Source organism: Oryzias melastigma, linkage group LG19 (genome assembly GCF_002922805.2).
Source record: "Oryzias melastigma strain HK-1 linkage group LG19, ASM292280v2, whole genome shotgun sequence".
NCBI classification, from domain to species: domain Eukaryota; kingdom Metazoa; phylum Chordata; class Actinopteri; order Beloniformes; family Adrianichthyidae; genus Oryzias; species Oryzias melastigma.
Genome location: NC_050530.1, coordinates 24,021,906 through 24,043,493, shown reverse-complemented (window position 1 = coordinate 24,043,493; position 21,588 = coordinate 24,021,906). Strand labels below are relative to the sequence as shown.

Sequence of the window (21,588 nt, the reverse complement as noted above, 5' to 3'; positions counted from 1 at the left end):
CTTTAAATTTTAATTTTAATTAAAATTTTAATTTTCATCTTTTAGTGTGTCACCATGTTATAAACTTAAAGAAAATACCTCAAAATGAAACTTTTAACAGTAATATTTAAGTGAAAAATATTGCAATTAAAATTGATTAATTAATTACAGGTCACAATTAATTAATTGCGCAAAAAATGAATCGCATGACAGCACTAGTTGATGGCTTCTTTCCAAATTATTTCTCTATCTTTCAGATCCGTTGGCTGTTTCATCTTTCTCCGTAGGTTTTCTATAGGATTGAGGTCCATGAAAATAAATGAATACAAATTCTTTAAAGTGGATTTCTGGATTTTCTTTTAGATTTTTTTTGTCTCTAAACGTTTGAACCTACTATTTAGATGACACACTGTCAATTTATTTTAAAGGGGGAAAAAAAACAAAAAAATGAACAACGTAAAGGATGAAATACACATTTCCCCCAGAGTAAAAGCTGAGTCCATTGTTCTAAATATGGAGTCGTGCAGTGAAACCTGACACTCACCGGGCTCCCCTGGCAGAGGCAGCCCAGCAGCAGTGCGGTGTAGGAGGCCACGATACTGTCCTCCATGTGCTTTCCTGCATGTTGAAGAGCTGAGAAGACAAACCTGCGTTAGAACCTCCAGAATCATCAAGACCGCCCACACACAAACTACAGTCATCTACCTTTATTCAGGTCCAGTGGCTCGTCCTCGTCCTCCTTCTTTTTAATACTGTCCTCCTGTCTGTTGGAGTCTGAATCGTTGGCGACCCACTGGATCTCCCCGCCCGTCTCCTGCCACTCGCCACTCTGGTCCAGGGCGGGCTTTGGAGCCTCTTTGATGAGGTCGTCGGTCTGCGCCTCCGCCAGAATGGCCGCCTGCTCTCGCTGGATGAAGAGCTGGAGGGAGTTTTGGTCATCGTCAACAGAGGCTGACTCAGCTGAAGCTCCGCCTGACTGTCACCCCGCCCCCGGCGACTCTTACCTGCACCAGAGCAGCGATGGCGCTCAGAGGGCCGGGGCTGGCGATGTGCTGGGGCTGTGGGGCGAGCAGCACGGTGGAGTCGCAGGGACCCTGACCCCCCTCCATCTCCATCTCCATCAGGCAGTACCGGTTCCTGGCGCTGTACTCCACCAAGTTGATGAGCAGACCCAGACCCTGAGGACACACAGATGCTCTGAATGCTGCTGCAGACAGAAGTTCTGCTTCTCAGGAAGAACGGAACGTGTCCACACAAAAAAACTAACCAATAAACACAAGATAAATACATAAAAACTAAAGAACAACAATGACATTAGAAACTGGTCAACAGATTTAAACAGAAGCTCCGCGCTAACCAGTCAGCTCCATTTTTCTATGGACCTATAACCAACTGGGGTCCAAAAACGACAGGGTTCGGTCCAGCTTAATGGGTCCAATTTATAATGGAAACTCTCAAAATACCAGACTAGACCGTACCGGACTGCTCAGTGGAAATGAGGCATAAGAGAACCGGGAGCTCTATGTAATATTTTGACTCGGACCACTCTAAATCTGGGCTTAAGTTTGTATCTACAAACAGCTCTATCTCAGTTTGTAACATCCAGAGGTTGTGGGAAAAAAAACACAGGAGTTCAGCAGAGAGAAAAAGTCAAAATAGCAGCACAAAAAAATAAAAATAAAAAAAAATCATGAATATGCAGATTCCAGGGCTGACCATCAACCATTAAAGTCCGGTTAGAGGCTACCGTCTCAAAATAAACATAAATAAAACAGGAGCTACACAACCTGAATGTCCAAGTCACCAAAAGAAGGTACAGCACAAGCAAACCAAGCGTATGCTTCAGTCCTGTGAGATATACTGATGACCTCATCATTGAAGGACACCCCACAATCCCAAAAAAACGACTCCACCCTTTGACTGTTACATGTTGCAGATACTCTGACCATTGACGTGAATAACAATGGACAGCGCAAAGCCTTCTCCTTCTGTGTTTCAAATAGGAAGTACCAGCAGGCTGCAAGCAGGCCAAAGTCCCATTGACTTCCATAAATAAATGCAGTTATTCCTCAGTAATTTGATTTGTCAGAATAACCATTCCTGCTCTGATGACTCCTTCTTAACACATTCTTTCTAATCCTATTTATTAAAGTTATAAACTGACCAATCAGATGCCTCGGTAAAAGCATGTGGCTCCCGCTTGAACGTGGGCTTTGTGGGCTTCGAACAAGCCAGAACAAGCTCACTCCTGATTGGTTGACAGTACCTCCTCTAGAAACATGACTCAGACCGACTCGGACTAATCACGTCGACGGGTTGCAATCGCGGTAGACATACCAGGAAGTGACGGCGAAGGCTCTGGCCTGATTTCGTGAGGGTGGAAGGTAATGCATTTCCTATGGGGGACCTCAAGGCTTGATTTGTCCAGGTATATTTAGACGGTCTATGACTCTGACCCATAACACCTGAGAGGAAAGTCACCGTGAAGCTGCACTTCAGGATCTTTCTCTTTGGATTGTGGTTGTCTCCAGTCAATCTTTAGAACATAAACTCCCGTGTTCGACTAACAACTGGGAGCTTCAGCCTCCTTTTTCCTCACAAAGCCAGAGCCGAACAGGTAAAGCATGTGAGACAATTCCTGATGAAAACACTGATCGTTCTCTCCAACTGCAGCTTTAATGTGCATTTCCATTGAACGCAATTCACGCCACAAATATCGCCCCTCTTTCGTTGCGTGCCGCGCCCGCTCCTTAAGACATAAGTACAATATTTACAAATGTCATGGAGGATGTAGATCCTCAACAACATAAAGCAAAGCCTACCCAGGGGTGTGCTCTAAAACACACTACGTGTGAGAGCTTACCAGCACTCTGATGTCGAACCTCTGCTCCTGAGGGAGATACTGGGGCACTTTGAGGACACAGTTCAACGCCGTGGAGATCAGGTCCGGCTGCTCTCCAGTCTTGGTGCTGCCCCACTCTGTGCAAAAACACCCATCAGAACCCATTTAGGAGCCGTCAGCTGGCAGAACGGGGCCGCTGCACAGACTTACCGTTGTCATGCGTTAGGTTGAGCAGGACTCCGATGATGGCCCTCATGCAGTCCTCCACCGCCTTCCCTATCGCCGCTCCGTCTGAGTTCAGCTCCCTGCTGTAGCGCTGGATCATGTGCTCGCACCGGCGCAGCGCCCTGACACACAACAGCCGTCATAACTGTCTGCTCAGCAGGTTCCACCAAGAACCAGCCACAAAGTCACAAAGCGTGAAGACTAGTATGTGGCTTTTCCAAAATGTCCAAAACAGCAGCATTGATCGTCGCCAAGGTAAGTCAAGCTAACATTAGTGCAAACAGAGAGCAGAAAAAAGCTGTAAAAAGATGATCCTCTTAAACGGTGGAGTAAAAATGAGGGGTGTTTCCCCATGCTGTCAATGCGAGCTAAATGTTTTCTGTGCATCCCTGCAACCTCTACCACATCAGAGGGAAATTTCTGCTGAAGGAACACCTGCTCTCAAAAGAGATCAAGTATTTCTGCAGACATGTAGAAATGTTAACCATCCTGCATCGAGCAAGAACATCGTACAGTTTGAAATTCTATAGAGTCAGAGGGTAGGGAAGTTGAATAAATGTGAGCGTTCAGCACCACAAAATGCACTTTTGTTATTTTTGAGTCAGTGAGACCAAAACTTTATCTTTAGTGAAAAATAGTTCCTTTGTTTCAGATGTCAACCTCATTTGATTTTAGTCTTGTTTTAATACTAGAAACAAATGAAGGACAGAGGCTGTATGATTTATTAAAGGTTTAATAAACCATAATTTTAACGGTCTTTATTTTTAGATAGTTAATTATGTTAAAGGTTATGGTTTTAAAATTTTAGAACTTGGTTTTACCGTTTTCAATAACTTTTTATCCTGTTACGTGATCTAAGGTCTGTTTTGGATTTTGGCCCCTTGTGTGATTGAGTTTGACTCCCCTAGTGTAGGGGAAGAATTCAGATTTGGCCTTAGCTCTGGTGTTGGCGTTCTTTGAACTACAGTTAACTCTTGACGCGATTAGCATAATTCCAACAGATTTTGAAGCAAAGAAAACCAGCTGATATACAACACTTTACAGAAGAGAATCAGCTGATTGGTTGTGTAAATGCTTCACAACTGTAAAGAGTTGTGTATCAGTGCAAAGCTAAGTTCCTCCACTTTGGAATCCACTGGAATTATGTTAATAGCATAAACGGTTGAAAAGTTGCATAGTCTAAAGCTCCGGTGTTAAAGGGTTACTGTGAGCACGTTAAAACTGGTTAAACCGATAATTATTATTTAATATTATTATTAAATTAGGCGGTCAGACAGCTGGAGCGCTTAGAGAGAGTTTGGAAAGAAAAAAAAAGGAAACCAGGATTGGAAAAAGGAGAAAAATTAAAAGTGGGAGGGGTCTGAGCTTAATCAAGTTAAGAGAGCAGACAGCTGAAGGCTCACACTGAGGCCCAACAGGAGCTCTTTGTGAACTCTTCTTCTTCAACATCCATCCTCAAGGAGCATGAAGGTCATCCCACACAAAGAAAAGAGGACGAGGGGAAATAGAGGACGCTAAACCTGTTTAAGGAGGTCGTGTCTCGACTGTGCTGATTGTCAGTCACAGGTTAGAGGTCACGTCTGTGACTGGCGTAACCAGGAAGTGATGCTCAAACCCAGAGATTATGCACACTGTCGGGGATCTGCTCCTGAAACCCAGCAGCTTTTAACATTTCCACTCACTTTGCAGCAGAGACGATGAGCGAGGAGTCCTTGTAGGCTATCAGGTAGCTCTGGTTCTCTGGATTGTGTGCAGTTACCTGTCAGAAAACAAACAAGTCAGTTTCTGCATTCACCCTCCACCATGTAGAGCAGAGATCTACACTTAAGGAGACACTTGGGTCGATTTCTCACTGACCACATCCCAGTAGGAGTCACACATCATTTAGAAAAATAAGACTTAGTATTTATGTTATTGTCCTTTTTATGAGAATTATAAATAAACTTTTTTGGCATAAATAAAATAAACTTTAAGAAAAAATAGTTTTTTTTTTCAAATATGAAACAGTTTGTAATTTGTCACAGGACCTCCTTTCAAAATAAAAGAGTTCCTGTTTCCCATCTTGATGAAGCAAATCTAGTGGTGGATAGTGTAATGTTAGCAATAAAAAAAAAGAGAGAATTAAATGCCTGTGGTTCTTCTTAGCCAGAAATTAATAAATCATTTCAATAAGAAATCATTTAGTTTTTACATTTCCGAGTATTTCTCCTTTTAAATCAATCAAACTGTCTTGGACAGACTCTGTTTGAATGAATGATCTTCTTTCCATCAACAGCTCTGCTGCACATGCACTAAACCCTCATCTGTTCCTAGTGTCTAGTTCAGGTTCTGGAGAAGAGAAGATGGTATCTTCACATTGACTGCAGTCAAATGAGCCGCCGTTCACATTTCTGTGGTCAAATCAGCATCACTGGATTTTTGGTGTGAGTTTCATCCAATACTTACGGTAGCAGGACTGAGAACGCTGGAAAATCTCCACCAGACTCCACGGAGCTTCTTGATGTGACCACGGAAATGTGAACGGCGGCTCATTTGACCGCAGTTGGAAAGGATTGTAAATCAATGAAAGAGCATTTTGATGTTAGCTTTGATTATTTTATCAAGAACTCTGAGAAACCAATGATTGAATGTATTGATCACAGTCAATAAACATTGGAGAATTAGCTAAAAGAGTCTTTGGTGAACTGGAAGGAGAAAGAATCAGGATTTTGGAGGAAGTTCTGTCCATGAAGATCTTCACTTCCTCGTCCAGCTGACATCCGGATCAGAACCATACGGCTGGACATTACCCAGATTGATGGATGTTTTTATGAAGATTTATGATAGGATTAGAGGCGGAGCTCCAAAAGCCACGCCCCCTCAGAGGAGATTTTGGAAACAGAGGCTGCAGATCAACATGAAAAATGGCTTTTTAAGACATTTAGGTTGTGGGATTTTGTTAAAAGCTTCATAAAAACGTAATCATAATTAAAACACTACCAAGAAAGTTTTTCTTAATTAAAAAAATGTGTAATAGCGGACTTTAACCAGAGAGCCATAATGGACCAGATGTGGCAGGTTGCAGAAACAACCAAACTTTTTCTTGTGAGGACCACATAACTGTTTTCTTCTCTGATGTGGAGACAGACTTGGCTTGTAGGCTAACAGAAAAAGTTTAACAATCACTGCCTAAACATAAAGATTTATCATTTTCTAGAAAGCCACACATAGCCAAATTTCAAAAAATGCCTTTTTGCAATCTTTATAGAAAAAAATAATACTAAAACATTTTAAAAACTAGATAGATAGCATTACCTGAGATAATGCTAGTGTGAATGCTGTAAGCTGAATTTGGCCACTGAAGATGCTAAAATTGATCACTGAAAATACAAAAGCTAATAGCTGAAAATGCTGAAGTTGATTGCTAGCTAAAATATTAGCAAAATGCCAAATTATTAAAAAAAAAAGCAGAAAAAAATTCTAAATCAACCAAAACAGCAAGCACACAGCTGAAATATTAGCTAAACGCCAAATTAGCCAAAAAATTGTCTAATTTAGCCAAAACAGCTAGCATAAGGCTAAAATATTAGCTAAACTCCAAATTAGCCTATAAAACTGAAAATAAGCCTCAATTAGCCAAAACAGCTAACAGGTGGCTGAAGTATAAGCTAAATGCCTGATTTGCCTAAAAAAACTGGCAAAATGTGTAATTTAATCAAAATAGTTAGCATAAAGCTAAAATATTAGTGCAGCCTTGTCTAAAATAACTTTCAGACTAAGAATTGTAAAACAATTAATCAAAAGTCATCCATAACTTCGAAAGGTGAGCATTAGTAAACATACATCATTGCTAAAAATAATCTGAAATGGTTAAATAAGTTATTGTTCATTAAAATGTGAAGTTAGCAAGATTCATAAATGCTTATTTTCAAAAGAAAAAAGGAGAAACATTTGTTAACAGTATTTAAACTGTTTAATTTTCTTCTCTGTGAATTCTTGTTTCATTATCAAGTTTGTTTGATTTGCAGTCTCATTGCACATGTATTTTCTTTTTACCTAACATGTTAATGTCAATCTTTTGGTTCTGGATGCTTATTGGATGAAGTGATTGTTCTGTCCAATCAGAAGCGAGAAGGTGTGTGCTTAGTAAGCCTCAGGTCTCACATGCAGGCCGGACAGAAAGATGAGCGAAGGAGCAGGAAGCCGATCCACGCTGACCAGTTTTGCTTCAAACTAAAATAAGTTGATGCTGAGTCTACTTGCTTTGTTTGTGGAAACATGGTTCATGTAAGTACTATATGTCTGAGCTTTTTGTGATGTGTGTAAATCATGCATTTGACATAGAGAATGTACGCCAATTGTGTTTAGCATTAGTGCGCTAGCAATGAAGCTAATTTTGGGAACAAGCTTTCAAATGTTAAGTATGTGAGACTTGGAATGTAAATTTTTTGGGAGACTAAAAGACACTTTTATACAGTGGACCAGAGGAATCCAGTCTCTTTGGACCCTGTTGGTGAACTTTGAAGTACTCCAAAAGAGATTCTGGCTGCTATCCAGAAGAGGTCTGTCATCCGATTTGAGTTCCTGCCTCATATGCGCCCAGCTCTGCTGACCTGCTAACCACGTGTGGAGCCACTGTAACCTGTGACATCTACTGCTCTCCATCTACTAAGTTGAAGGATTCGCGAGTACGTGCACGTGTTTTATTTGATTTGCTTGCTCTGCAAGTGAAAGGGCCATTTTGTTTTAGGCCACAACGATCCGATCTGCGTTTCTGATAGCATGTGGGGGGCCGGGTCAAATATGGAGGTGGGCTGTAGTTTGGGGACCCCTGATGTAGAAGATCACAGAGCGGTTAGGTGTGTGCTCGGCTCTGCTGATGGTGCACTCACGCTGTCTAGCACGCGCAGGCACCTCTCAGCCCCCCACAGCGATGACACCAGCTTCTCCTCCTGGTCCTCCTGGTCCAGGTTTTCCACACATTCTTTCACTGTGGACACAAAGACGTGGACGGTGAGAATGCCTCCTTCTGTGAGCTGACATTTCCTTTTTCTAGCTCACCTTTATCTACAATGTGGTCCAGTCCTCCCAGCAGGCGCAGCTCCTCTTTGAACCAGTCCCCCGCTCGCTTTGAGGTCAACGACAGGAGCGTCTCCATGGCTAGATGACCCGTCTGCGGAGAGTGAGACAACACCTCAGAGACAGCAGAACCAAAAGAGACGAGGGATGCAGGTCAGCTGGACTGCTCAAACGTTGGTACCGTGATGTTCTGCAGGTCCAGGTGCTTGTTGTGCACCGTGTCACACAGCTTCCGGATTTTCTCCTTTATCTTGGCCAGCTCTCTAGCGCTGAACTGGACGCTGGAGTCAGCCCCGCCCCCCTGATCCTGGTCCAGCTCCAGCAGCCGAATCATTAGGTCCAGGCAAGACCGGTCCAGGTCCATGTTGAGCCGATCTCGACTTAGAATGTACATGAGGGCGGCCGTGCACAAGGCCAAGTTCTGCAGAGACGACAGACGGCAACTTACACAGACAGCAGGGAAACACGTCGCCTCCACCACGCACCTGAGTCTGTGTGATGGTTACCGGGTGCTGCGGGGCATCGTTCAGGGTTTTGAAGACCTGAGCCACTTTCCCCCGAGCCCTGAGGTGCATCCTGAAGCTGGGCATGGCACATCGAGAGGCCAGGCTGATCACACTGCGAACACACAACAGAAGTGAGCTGCTGCCCCTCACTCAGCAGGAGACGAGAGCAGCTGGTTCCTCACCTGAGGCAGCGAGTGTTGAGGGGCTGCCCGCTCTTCAGCCCGGTGGCGAGGTACTCAAAGTCATCGGTAAACTCTTGGTTTTCTCCAAACTCCACCACATCATTGAAGTGCTTCACGTGCTGGACCACCGTGTAGAGCTGGAAAACATATGGAGAGGGCGGAGCGTCAGACCAACTGAGAACTGCAGAGTTTGCGTGCTCACTAAACCGGTCCTTAGAAAGCTGGCTGACCGACTGTGGGATGGGGACGCAGCCTGCTGGGTCTCCTGAACATTATGATTTTTTTCTATTTATTTTATTTTCTTTGAGACAATTATAAAAAGATCCTCTAAGCTAAACTCACTGTCACTGTCAATCACATGTGAAGACCACACCTCCTCCACTCAGCCCGCCAACAGGTATTTCTACATTTGTTTCCATGGTAACACATGTTAGCAGTAGTTTATAGTTTAGGTCTTCAGGTTTGCTGGGCGGAGCTCGGTAGTTTCAAAAGACGCCCACATGCTGATTGAAAAGCTCCGTTCTTACCTCCTTGTGTTCTTTGTGGCACTTCAGTGTGGTGACCGTGTCCTGACAGGGGTCCTGGGGCACGTTCACGCACTTGGTGACTTTGGGTGGAGGGGGAGGAGCCTTGAAGACTCCGTCGTCCCTCTGGGAGGTGGACGGTTCCTTGCTGGTCTCTCCGGCCGTGGCGGATGCCTGGAACGAGAGGACAGGGAACTGCATCACTGCGTCTCCGTAGGATGCTTCCATGTGTCTGAGCGTATTCCTACGGTAACTGGATGCGATCGAGAGAAGAACGGTGGCGGGGGCTCCTCCTCGCTCTCCTTGGTCCAGTGTCTGGCGTTGTATACAGCTTTGGTGGGAGACTGAAACAGAGACAGACCCATGTTCTCAGCTCAACAGCAGAACATCTTCACTGGTCCCTCACAGGAAGACGGTAAATAACAGTCCACATGAACGTTTGCAGGGATGGAGGGTGCTCTCTGACCTTCTTTTGTGCGCTAAAGATCCTTCGCAAAGAGTCAGCGTTCTTTTCTGATGGTTTGCTGGGGGGTGGTCTCCTGGGCCCACTGGCCAGAACCCTAAGGCCTTCCTCGGAGAAGTCCAGAACATCTGCAGAAGAATTCAGAAGATAAACAGTCACTAGCTGCATGTACATGTGCAAAATGTCTTTAGTCTGATCTAGGGCTGGGCGATAAAACGATTGTTATCGTTATTGCAATATTACTTTTTTTCAATAGTGAAATGAGTCTATTGCGATAAACTTTCGTTTTAAATAAACACGGGAGAAACCCCCGGAAGAGCCGCCCTTCTTCTACTTCTTACGGAGTGTCTGATTCTAGGAGCCCAGACTGAGAGGGGGGGCACGGAGGCCCTGAATGATGACAAAAGGACACAACAGAAAACATTATTTCAGTAAACCAATAACCTATATATAATCGCAAATACTTTTATTTTTAATGTCAAGGTAACGATGTTTATATATTTTGTTTTGGAAACGTCGTCACCGGACCCCCCTCCCCTTAATTGAAAATGGTTCGGTCCGACTGGATTATTCTTCAGCAGCTGTTTGTGACCGACAGATCCACAGAGTGTGAGGGAGAGAAGACACGCTTTAAAATCAGGAGCTTAAAACCCAATTTAGAGCAGAACCTCCATGAAAAAAGAAAAAGGAGACAGTCTGTCTATTGCAGCGCGTCACGTGTCACGCGGGGCTGAAAGAGGAGAGAAGGAGAGACTGCGCGTGCTCGTAACAGGGGGGCGGGGCTGAAAGAGGAGAGAAGGAGAGACTGCGCGTGCTCGTAACAGCCGCGCGCAGGGGGGCGGGGACTCGATTGTGGCTGTGGAGTTTAGAGTTTGAGGGTTTTGTTAAAATATTAACCAAAAGCTTTTGTAAAGAGCTTCGAATTAGAATAATTTGTTGTTTTATTGTGTATCAATAATGAATTTCTTAGTTACATTTGTGCCGTTTATGCTCATTTCTTAATGAGGTGATCTAATAATAGTAAAATAAACTTGTTTTTAACGACTCCTGACATGACACTAAATGAAGAGATCTTATGTGTTTGATCAATCCTCCAACATGTACACATGTCAGATGACTGAGTGAAATGATGATTAAATCTATTATCAGAACTGTTTATTTTAAGTTTACATTTTATTATCTTCTGCTGCACAGCAGTACCTATAGTTTATGTTCAGAAGAAATTAGAAAATAATATAAAAATAACTGCAATATATTTGCTGCTTTAGAACAATGTTTTTAAGACTTAATTTTAATTTGAAAGGAACTTGTATGTGCTGCAGTCAGATTAAAATAAATCAGAAATTCTGTACAGCCTATTGAAAACATACCACCGTTATGGTTTAACTATTGTGTACATTATGTATATGTACAATATTTATTAGAAATATTTAAATGTTCCTCACAGTTAGTTTCAATACTACAGTTAATACAAAAAATAATGAAAGTTTAATTTGAACTAACTAAGATTTAATGGGGGGGGGGCAAAGTTAAGGTGTAAAAATCTGAAGTCCTAAAGCTCTTTGCAATAAAGATTACTTTGACAAATATAGTTATTTGATTTATATCTTTTTTTAATATCGTTATCGCACAAAATGGAAAAAACGATTTCGCAACATGAAAATTCCCAATTCCCATCGCCCAGCCCTAGTCTGATCAAAGATCGGATTAGATTTGAACTGTGTACATGGGTCCTGAAAAAACTGATCTGATTATATCAAATGTTTACATCAGGGGTGGGCAAACATTAAGACTTGTGGGCCAGAAATTTGACAGATGCGTGGAGTGTTTTTGTAATCCACCTCATAAGAGAAAGATGGAATCTGGATGAAAACTCAGCTTTAATTGGATTAGAAAATAACTTTAGAACAGAACATTTTTAAGTTTGTATTTTAAAATTTGTGGCTTTTGCTCTTATTTTAAAGCCAATTACACTGATGGGTTAACGCCCCTTTAGGAAAAATGTGAACTTTCAGAGATGCTGTGTTCATGTGGTGTTTGAGTAATCAGAAAAATGCCTGTTCGCCTCAAAAAACACGTGTGAACGTCAGAAACACAACGAATCTTCCAACACCACATAAATCAAAACTTTTTGCACCGATAGACATAAGTCAATGTTTTTGTTATGTACCATCTAGGACACACCAGAAAATACAACATCACTAAGAATCATCTATATACCACTTTGGCAGGCCAGACTAAACCATTAAAAGGGCTGCAGTTTGCCCACCAGTGGTTTACATCCACCACGTTTGATTGGAATGAATCAATTTGAATGCTAAGAATACTACTGATCAGAAAGAAATGAGTCTGATCAGGTCAGAGGATTCCGAATGGCATGTGAACACAGCTACTGTTGAACATCCAGGATTTGTGAAAGTATAGGTCTCATTTCTGCTGATACAGGAGCTCCTCACCGGTCAGACCACAGCTGTACTCAGGAACCACACCGTGATTTGAGCTCCTACTGTGATGGAGCTCCAGCATCAGAAGCTCCTGACGCCAAGCAGCAGGATTTATGTTTGACCACGGAACCACACTTTCACAACAAGTTCATCTGCTGATGATGGTGGGGGTGCAGCAATGCACCGCAGGTCATGACAGTTTTTGGCCCTGGAGTCACACACCAAACTAGCAGCAAATGTTCAGTGATGCTCTGCTCAGTGAAGTCCTCTCAGCCTAAAAGTGAGGATGCAGTCTTTTACCCACAACCCACACCTGCCACTGAAAAAGCCTTCAACCTACAGACTGACATGACTAACAAGTGACGTGAGCTCCAATCCAACAGCACCACACACTGATAGACAAAACAGATGTGACAGGGTAAAGACTGATATAGAGCAAGAGTGTCAAAATCGTACAAGGGGCCAAAATCCAAAACACACCTTAGGTCGCGGGCCGAACAGGAAAACATTTATTGAACACTCCAAAACTACATTTTTTAAACTTTAAAACCATAGCTTTAACATAATTATGAACTAGATATATAGCATTACCTGTGATAATGTTGGTGTGAATGCTGTAAGATGAATTTGGCCGATGAAGATGCTAGTGCTGATAGCTGAAATTGATAGCTGAAAACTCTGAAGCTGATAGCCATCTAAAATATTAGCTAAATGTCAAATTAGCCTAAAAAACTGAAAAAAACTAGGTTAGCCAAAACAGCTAGCATCATGTAGCTGAAAAAATATCTAAACTTCAAAACACCATAAAAAAACAGGAAAAGCCAAATTTAGCAAAAACAGTTAGCATGTAAATATTAGCCAAACTCCAAAATAGCCTTTATAAAAGCCTATATTAGCTAAAACAGCTAGCATATAGCTGAAACATTAGCTAAACTCCAATTATTTTTTTTTTAACTTTAAAACTGTAACTTTTTAACATAATTATGAATAATAAAAAGGTAGGAATATTATTCCAGAATAAATCAACTTAAACCTTAAATAACTTTCAATATTTTACTCTCCATAAAATTATATTTTGTCAAAATAAAAAAAACGAAAAATAAGCGCAAGATAACATCGGGCCATTAATACCAATAAAATAAAATGATCTGGAGGGCTGAATAGAATTACCCGAAGGGCCGGATCCGGTCCTCGGGCCTTGACTTTAACACATATCATGTAGAGGAACGAGGTCAGCAGCCTGTGACTCCAGCAGTGGCTCAAGCTCTTTAAGAGTCTTGAACATCAGGCCGGGGCTTTGTTTACTGAGCTGGACCTCCGCACACCACATGTTCCAACTAACCTGGTATCCTGCCGTCCCGCTTCTCTGCGTTCCTCTTGCTCTCCCTCAGAGGGGGTTTCTCCAGGCTCTGCAGCCTCTCAAAGGGGTCTGGGACGTCAGCTGGAGCTTCATCCAGAGGACCCAACGGCAGATCCGCAGACATGTCGCCTCTTTTGGCCCTCCGTCTCACTGTGGAGTTGTATGTGTCGTCGTCTTCGGCGCCGTCGCTGTCGCTCATGTCATCGAAACCGAAGTATTTGATTTTGTAAGTAGAGCTGCCGTCCGTACTGTTAGAACTGTTCTCCTCTTGGTCAAAACCAAACAGGTCCGGTTTACTCTCCTTCTTGGACTTGGTCTGCCTGAACATGCACGTGAGACAGGGACAGGAGGACGGTTAGCGTGAACTGAATGAATGACTCCCTGATCAGAGGTTCAGGTTATTGGAGAATGTTCCAGCTCCCTTAAGTTTACCTCAATGATTGACATATTTTAGTACTAATGAAGATGATCACATGATCGGAAATCAGGTCTGATCGCGTTGTTTCAGATTCAAATGGAATTGGATGTTGTATCCCGATCAGCACTTTATATTTCAAGCTCATTATTACAGATAAATACTAGAAGTCTGCATATTATGAACAGATCAGGTAGCGAAGTTTGAGCAGGAGGCGCACAAAAACAGTTCAGTAAAGTTAGTGAGATATCACAGATTGGGACTTCTAGGCTTAAGAAATCTTTTGAAAAACTTTTAAAATTGGCAGCAAGTATCTCTTGCTTTTTCTCCTAACCCAAACAAACACTTATAAAGACATTTTTTTTAAGAACGGATGAGGTTTTTGTCTCTTTTGAGTTGGAATTGCTCTCTCCGTGCTGCCAGCAGACAGGGATCTTCTGCAAGGTGCCGGCTCCGGAAAAACGTGTTTAAAAAACAGATAAATCAATGTCTCAAAAACAATGTAAACTAACAAAAGGTTACGCTGATACGAGCTAGTCGTGAATATTTATCATATTCAAGGAAAAAAGTTGCTATTAATTTTTAATGGAGATATGAATGACATGATGATAAAAGATGTTCAATAGTTCTGAGGATTCTACACTCACCAAACTTTCTCACAATCAATCATCATCTATTTTGTACTTGATTGTTGAAGCTACTTCACAGAAGATCGCTGTTTAAATGCTAAATGATAAAGGTATAAAAACAGTGGATCTGTTTATTTAGCATCGGTTCATTTTTAAAATGTGCAACGAAAGTATCGGATCGGGACTCAAAATCACATGACTGAATAGGAGTGAACAAAATGAACACCTGATCAGGACATCCCTAATCATAAAGAGAGTGCAATCACCCGCACCAAGAGCAGAGCGCACGCAACACCAGAACATTTCCTGTGACATGTTTACGCAAAAACACAGCATTGAACCCGTTTCAGAAGCACAGAACAAAGTGTGACAGGAGAGAGCGGTGAAGGACAGATGACATGAACACACAGCACATGGATATGGGCCCAGATCATGGCTGTTTCTTGTCTCTAAACATTTGTCTGTCCCCCATGACAATTTTTATTTAAAAAAAAAAAAAACAAAAAAAAAATCCCTACAATCCCTATGGTGATTTAATTATGATTATGACATTTTTAACCAAAATCTAACAACCTAAATGACTTAAAAAGTATTTTTTCATGTTGATCTGAAGCCTCTGTTTCCAAAATCTCCTCTGAGGGGGCGTGGCTTTTGGAGCTGAGAGCAGCATCCGCCCTGACCCTACCGGAGGGGAACTTCAAAGACATCATAAATAGATATTCTCTTAACAATATGACCAGTTTAACATTTTGTGTGTGTTTGCTGATAGGTTACCTTGAAATTTGAGTTTCCACCTTTTTGCGCTGCCATCCCGGTACACCGTGCTGTCCGGTACTGTCAGAGACGGCACCGTCCCCACCACTAGCAGGCGCTGCATCGCTGTTTAACTCCTCGGCGGCGCTGGACTGGAAGGTGACGTTGCACATCGAAACAGAGGATGGGTGCAGCACCGTGTAGTCCCTTGTCCTGCCCCGGCTGCCGGCACCACCTGCCACTCTGGTGTTACAGTCCTCTGCTGTGGCTTTGGTTAGATCTGAGCCAAAACCAGTGCCAGACAAGCAACTGGACTCTGAGACTCTGCCAGGGCCCTGCTTGTTAGGCCTCCTGTAAGTCCGACAGTTTGAATTCCTTTCAAGAGACATCGAGGACATCTGGGAGATATCCGACACCTCAAACACATCAGACTCCTTCATCACGTCGCATCTCTCACTCGGGCTGCTGAAGTGAGAGGAGGGCTGCAGATTCTCCACTGAGTCCAAGGTCGCAGAGATGCCTGCAGAGGCCCAAGAGAGCGTGGGTGCAGGCTTGCGAGGTTCCTGGTTCGGGGACGGCGGACGCAGACCCATAATAACGTCCCAGGACTCGCAGCTGGGCTCCGTCTTGGAGCCCGTCTTTAGTGTGGTCGTCTGGGCCAAGGGCTTCCTGTCGCTCTCCGAGGCATTTTGGTACCATGAGTAACTGTGCTGGTTCTCTGATGACGATGAGGCCTGTCGGGATTTCCCTAAAAACAGAAGCAGAATCGGTTCCAATTACCAAACAGCTCCTGAAGATGAGGCGGCTTCCTTTTTGCATCAATCATGCAAGATGGCGGCTGATGGAAACTGAGCTCCACCTGTAGTGGAGGAGAGCTCTGCAGCTGAACGCTGATGTCACAAATCAGATGTGAGCACATCAGCTCTCGCTCTCAGCTTTCATCTCAGGTTAGATGAGTGCAAATGAAACTTGAAAAATGGTTGAGTCGTAACAACTTCCTGTCTGAGGACAACAGGAATAGGCTCCACCCATCCCCAACCATAAAACACCAGAGGAACAAGCAGGAATCAGGGAACAGTCAGTAAAGGTTCCAGAGTAAAAATGATAGTTTGCACAGGATTAAATGATACAAGTTTGATCATATATTTCCTTTAAAAAGCAAACAAACCTGTTTTGCTAGGCATAAATAGCATTTCTATTAGATAAAAAAAGAAACCATCTCATTTGATGGACGCCAACTTGAGGAAGTTGAGGAATACAAATATTTAGGAAGATTGCAGACATCTGGAAATGAAATGGCTAGAGATTGAGGACCAGATGACTGAAGGATGGAGATGTTTTTGGGCAGTACAGCACATTCATGAAAGACCAAAAAATGCCTTTATGCTTGAAAAAGAAGATCATGGACACTGTCATTGTACCAACAATAACAGGTAGAGCAGAGACATGATCTATCACAAGATGTCAAAGAGAAAAGTTGGTTGTTGCCCAGAGAAGCATGGAAGACAAAATCTGTAATGAAATAATCTGATCAAAAACAAAAGTGAAAAATGTGATAAGCAAAGCAGAAGAGGCAAAAAGTAGGTGGGTGGGGCATCTTGCCAGAATGGATACCAAAAAGTGGGCTAGGAAAGTAGTGGAATGGACTCCAACAGATGGAAAAAGAGCAAAGCAGCGATGGAGAAACGATATTGTGAAGAAAGACGGAAAGGTCTAGATCAGGGGTGGCGAACCCTGGTCCTCAAGAGCCTCAACCCTGCCTGTTTTCTAGCTCTCCCTGACCAGCTTGCTGCTGATTAGCTGACTCAAGTAATTCCACATCCTGATTAGCTGAACACACCTGATTTAGGTTGTCAGCATCAAGCAGTCCAGGGAGGGCTGGAAAACAGGCAGGGTTGAGGCTCTTGAGGACCAGGGTTGGCCACCCCTGGTCTAGATGAATGTGGCGCAAGACTGCCAAAAATTGAGAAGTTTGTGGAGGCTACTCGCCAGCAGTGGCGTGACAGGCTGAGATGATGACGATATTTTTTTGCTTTTTACATATTAAAATAAAATTGGTCTGGGAAAGAAATTGAAAATAAACCTACACTTTACCAAACTGTGTACAATGAAAAATGAAAAAAATGAATGTCCATATACTGCATTAGGGCTGCCACTAATGATTATTTTATTAGTGGACTAATCAGGTCATGGGCAAAGTGAATGTAAAAAACACATCTTAACAATCATTAGCTTTAAGCTAACTAAAAGCAAAGACAATGAAGATGATAGTTTAATAAACTTTTAATGAATCAAGCAGCCTCTGTCCTTCATTAGTTTCTGGTCTTAATACAAGATTAAATCAAATGACAGAGAGAGATATAAGGAATATACTTCCCATCAAACTCATTTTGACAGGTGCCCCGCCCCAATTTTATATATAAAGGGTATATAGGGTCAATAATCTCATTAGTCTCTAACGAGATCAGCATCTGAAACAAGGAACTATTTTTTCACAAAAGTGAAAGTTTTGGTCTCACTGATTCGAATAATGAATAATTGTTCAATTTTACTACACTCTGACTCCATATAATATAAAGTAAAAACTAATAAACTATTAAATTAGTCGTCGACTATTTTAATAGTCATCGATTAGTCGACTAATCCTGGCAGCCCTACATTGCATACAATCTGGTTCGATCTCTGTGATCTGGCCTCTCCATGAATGCGTTTCGTTGGGTTCAGATTTTCGCCCGACGCCAGAGCTGAGTCGCAGCACTTTTGTGAAGTTGGGGCTTTTAACAACTTAAATCATAATAAATGGCGGGTTATCACATGAACCTATGGAAGTTCTGAGTTTTGCAAGGTTGGCAGCAGAGCCTGTGGCTGCAGCCATCCTGTGGCCAAAGGGATTCACCTGCCAAAGCTAGACCGTTGCTGCGTCACACCTGAGCTGTAACGGTTGCCGTGGGAGCCCGGGGTAACACAACATAAACTCCACTTCTCCCAGGTCTTTCCAGACTTAAACTTGAAAACCTGGACCACCAGATGGAACTCAGTTGCATTACCTGTGCTCATGCTGCTGCCGGTGGTCACAAACCGAGGGGTGTCTTCCATCACCACGTTAGGCAGGCTGGTGTTGGTTGCCCCCCACCACGCTCCCTGATCAGACTGTGTAATGCGTGATGATCCCAGAAAGCTGGACTTGCTTCCCGTGTCGAGAAAAACACTCGGCCTTTCTGCTTGTGGTGGCTCACCAAACGCTGGCTTGCCAGGCGATGACTTGCTGCCGCCCCGGGACGACACCGGTTTGGACTCCTCATCGCTGTCAAACCCAAAAGGGTCTTCCGAGTCACCTTTGGAGGGCCGGGACCTTTTGGATACCTCCTGGGCAGAGTCGTTCTTAGGGGTTCCGGCTCGCTTGGAGCCCACCTTGGCTTTGTAAGTGGTGTCGCCCCATTTGGTGCTGAGGGTGCCTCTCTTGGTGGACAGAACCTCGTCAAACTTGGAGGTGCCCTCTCCTCCCCTGCGACTGTAGGTTTTACCGAATCTGGATGTCATTGTTGATTGTGGTTCATGTTCTCTAAGACAAAAAAAACCAAAAGATTCACAAACTGAAAACAAACTACAGTGAATAAAATCCAGCTAAGATCACCTTTTAGATTACTATGAGCGCGCCCAGTGGTCTTTTAATTATTATCATGCAGTTCTTAGACATTTTGCTTTTTAAATGACATTTTCTAGGTCATAGTTTTTGGAGAGCGGCAGGAGTTCATCAGAAATTAGCCTTTTAAGAAGTAGTGACCGCCCTTTTTAAGGCCCGTTGCTTTAGTGGTACTGATTTTAAAAGTTTAGTTCCTTTACGATGCACCAAACAGACAATATTTCACCATTTTAAAAGCAATAAAATCCTTAGTAATACGCGAATGAATAGCCTTTCCTTGATCGAGCCAGTAAATGATGTGGTAACAGATTCAGCTAGCAGTTTTCACAAGCCGGACGATGCTAACGGTGCTAAAACTGCTCATTTTTTAGGTGGAACGCCACGAAAGCAGTCATGAAGATGAGACTAACAGATAGTGGATCGTGTTAGATGGTCTAACAACTCCATGTTGTTCATTTAATTCAATTTTAGTTGTTGAATCGTTTCTGAGAAGCTGACATGTATTAGCTTCAGATAAGCTAGCTCGATGCTAGCAGCTAACAATAACTCCGGATCGGCCGATCCAAAAACAAGACCACAGCGATCCGTTTTCGGCACCGAAGATGTGTTCACATACCTGGGAAGCCGAAGGGGCGATTTAAGACACCACAGAGAACCCAAAATGCGGAAAAAACGGCTCTAAGCGGCTGGGCCCGCTCCCCTGCCCTGCCTGGGCTGTTCGTTATAAACAAGACGGGGTACAGGCCGCTTCCTGCGGGTCAGTGCGTGAAAACCGTGCGGTATCGAAGCAGATGCGGGCAGCGGTGGAAAAATATCTAAGATGACATGTGAAGAAACCTGCTGGAATTATCGCCCAAAACCATCTACAATTGTCTCTCTCTGGGTCAAACCGAGGCTGCCATTGAACCCCTACGGCATCAAGCTAAGCGGATGACGTGAGAGCACCGGAAGTGGAGAACCCTACAAAATAAAGGTTCGACAGCAAATTGTTTATGGGGAAAGCTACGTTTTTATAAGTATATTTAAAAACCCAGTCATAATTGTTGATGTTTAGAACAGTTAAATAACTACCAGATAAAAATGCAAATTGTGAGTGGTAGGATTTTCGTATTAAAATTAACCGGAAGTGCTGATGTAACTTTGCAACTTTTAAATCGAAGCTCCGAACTGATGATGCTTTTACGTACAGCCTTTAAACTCGGAGAAAATCCACCACAATGTGAGTCCGTGAATGCGCCATATTTGCTGTTTTAAAAAAAATAAAGTAAAAACAATACAAACAATAAAATTGTGCCGTCTTGGTGTAGTTTAAATTTGTTGTTAGATTTAAAAATGCTTTTATAAAGAAAGTTGTCTATATTCCCTATTTGGAAAAATAATTTTAAAAAATTGAGCATTTTTTCTTTTCTCAGTGTTGATTTTTTTCAACTTGATATTGCATTCTGTTTGTTTACTTTTTCTGCCTCTAGCAACCTATATTTATTTAATAATTCACTGTGCTATGTCTATAAAAACACAAAAATAAGATTTTTAACAATTTAATATTATTAAATATTACATAAACATAGCCAACATGATGTAAAGTAGTAAGAGTTCGGGCTGTTTTATTATGCTGTGGATAGATAGAAAGAGGAGAAGGATGAGTCTGCCAAAATATCTGAGAGGTAAAAGGGTGATGAGCATAGACTGTAAAAATAATGGACTGAGCGAGCAATGAGGTCCCCCATTGGAAATGCATTACCTCCTCTCCTCGCGAAACCGTCAATTCCTGAAACGGATATCGCCATTCGCAACCCATCTCCAGCGATTGGTTTGAGTCATGGAATCTACAGGAAGTACTGTCACCAATCAGGAGTGAGTTTATTGCAACCGTCCGCCTCTTTCCACGCCTCTACCACAAGACCGCAGATGTAAAAAGTTTCTACTTTAATCACGCCGGCTCGGGAGAATTGTACAAGTCATTGTTGAAGTCTTTGAGGGAGAACCATTCCAACATTTGATTCTGTCAGCGGCCCTTTGGGATTTACTTACATTTATTCCTTTTTGTCGAGCTAAAAGGAGCATTTGGGTGACGCGTGCGCCGCAGCTCGTCTCTTCACATGCGCGGCCAGATTACAGTCTGATCAGATGCACGTGAGAAGCGCGTTTAGCGGTATTTAAAATAAACAACCATCCTAACGAGTGAACAGCTGTATCTTTTTTCTGTTTGAAAATACGATCAGGTCCTTTCCAGTTTGTCTCGTGCTCCTCAGACGGCTGCATCTAATTCAGGCTGCAAGCTGGAAAAGTGCGGCGAAGATGAAACTTTGGTTGGTGATTTTATGGAGGAGCTGTACCATTCCGTATGATACACAACTTATTTATAAGCTACAATCAAAACAGTGAAAAAAAGAAAAACAAACGTTAAACAAACGAAAAAGTCCACACACATAACCTCAGACTGAAATCTATTTCTACAGAGTAAATCCTCATCTAAAAATGTCCACAGCATGCTCCTCTTGTTGTTTTAAACTGCTGCATCGGTACATTCCATTGAGGAAAACAACAGTAGGACAATGATTGGTA

General features: G+C 42.7%; 1 protein-coding gene across 1 annotated transcript in view; it reads right to left on the bottom strand.

Annotated features, from left to right (window-relative positions):
• LOC112154232 (wings apart-like protein homolog) overlaps window positions 1-19,990 on the bottom strand; it is a 22,541-nt gene extending 2,551 nt beyond the window's left edge. The window contains exons 1-18 of the mRNA XM_024285021.2: window positions 19,640-19,990; window positions 18,428-18,942; window positions 15,402-16,128; window positions 13,566-13,903; window positions 9,783-9,907; window positions 9,565-9,660; window positions 9,320-9,490; window positions 8,793-8,929; window positions 8,611-8,722; window positions 8,286-8,525; window positions 8,087-8,198; window positions 7,918-8,015; window positions 4,729-4,805; window positions 3,032-3,168; window positions 2,843-2,958; window positions 984-1,157; window positions 685-898; window positions 524-612 (exon numbers count right to left, since the gene is read on the bottom strand). Of these exons, the coding sequence (XP_024140789.1) occupies window positions 524-612; window positions 685-898; window positions 984-1,157; window positions 2,843-2,958; window positions 3,032-3,168; window positions 4,729-4,805; window positions 7,918-8,015; window positions 8,087-8,198; window positions 8,286-8,525; window positions 8,611-8,722; window positions 8,793-8,929; window positions 9,320-9,490; window positions 9,565-9,660; window positions 9,783-9,907; window positions 13,566-13,903; window positions 15,402-16,128; window positions 18,428-18,920 (3,456 nt within the window). The 5' untranslated portion in view covers window positions 18,921-18,942; window positions 19,640-19,990. The remainder of the gene's footprint in view (window positions 1-523; window positions 613-684; window positions 899-983; window positions 1,158-2,842; window positions 2,959-3,031; window positions 3,169-4,728; window positions 4,806-7,917; window positions 8,016-8,086; window positions 8,199-8,285; window positions 8,526-8,610; window positions 8,723-8,792; window positions 8,930-9,319; window positions 9,491-9,564; window positions 9,661-9,782; window positions 9,908-13,565; window positions 13,904-15,401; window positions 16,129-18,427; window positions 18,943-19,639) is intronic.
• Window positions 19,991-21,588: the final 1,598 nt, after the last annotated feature.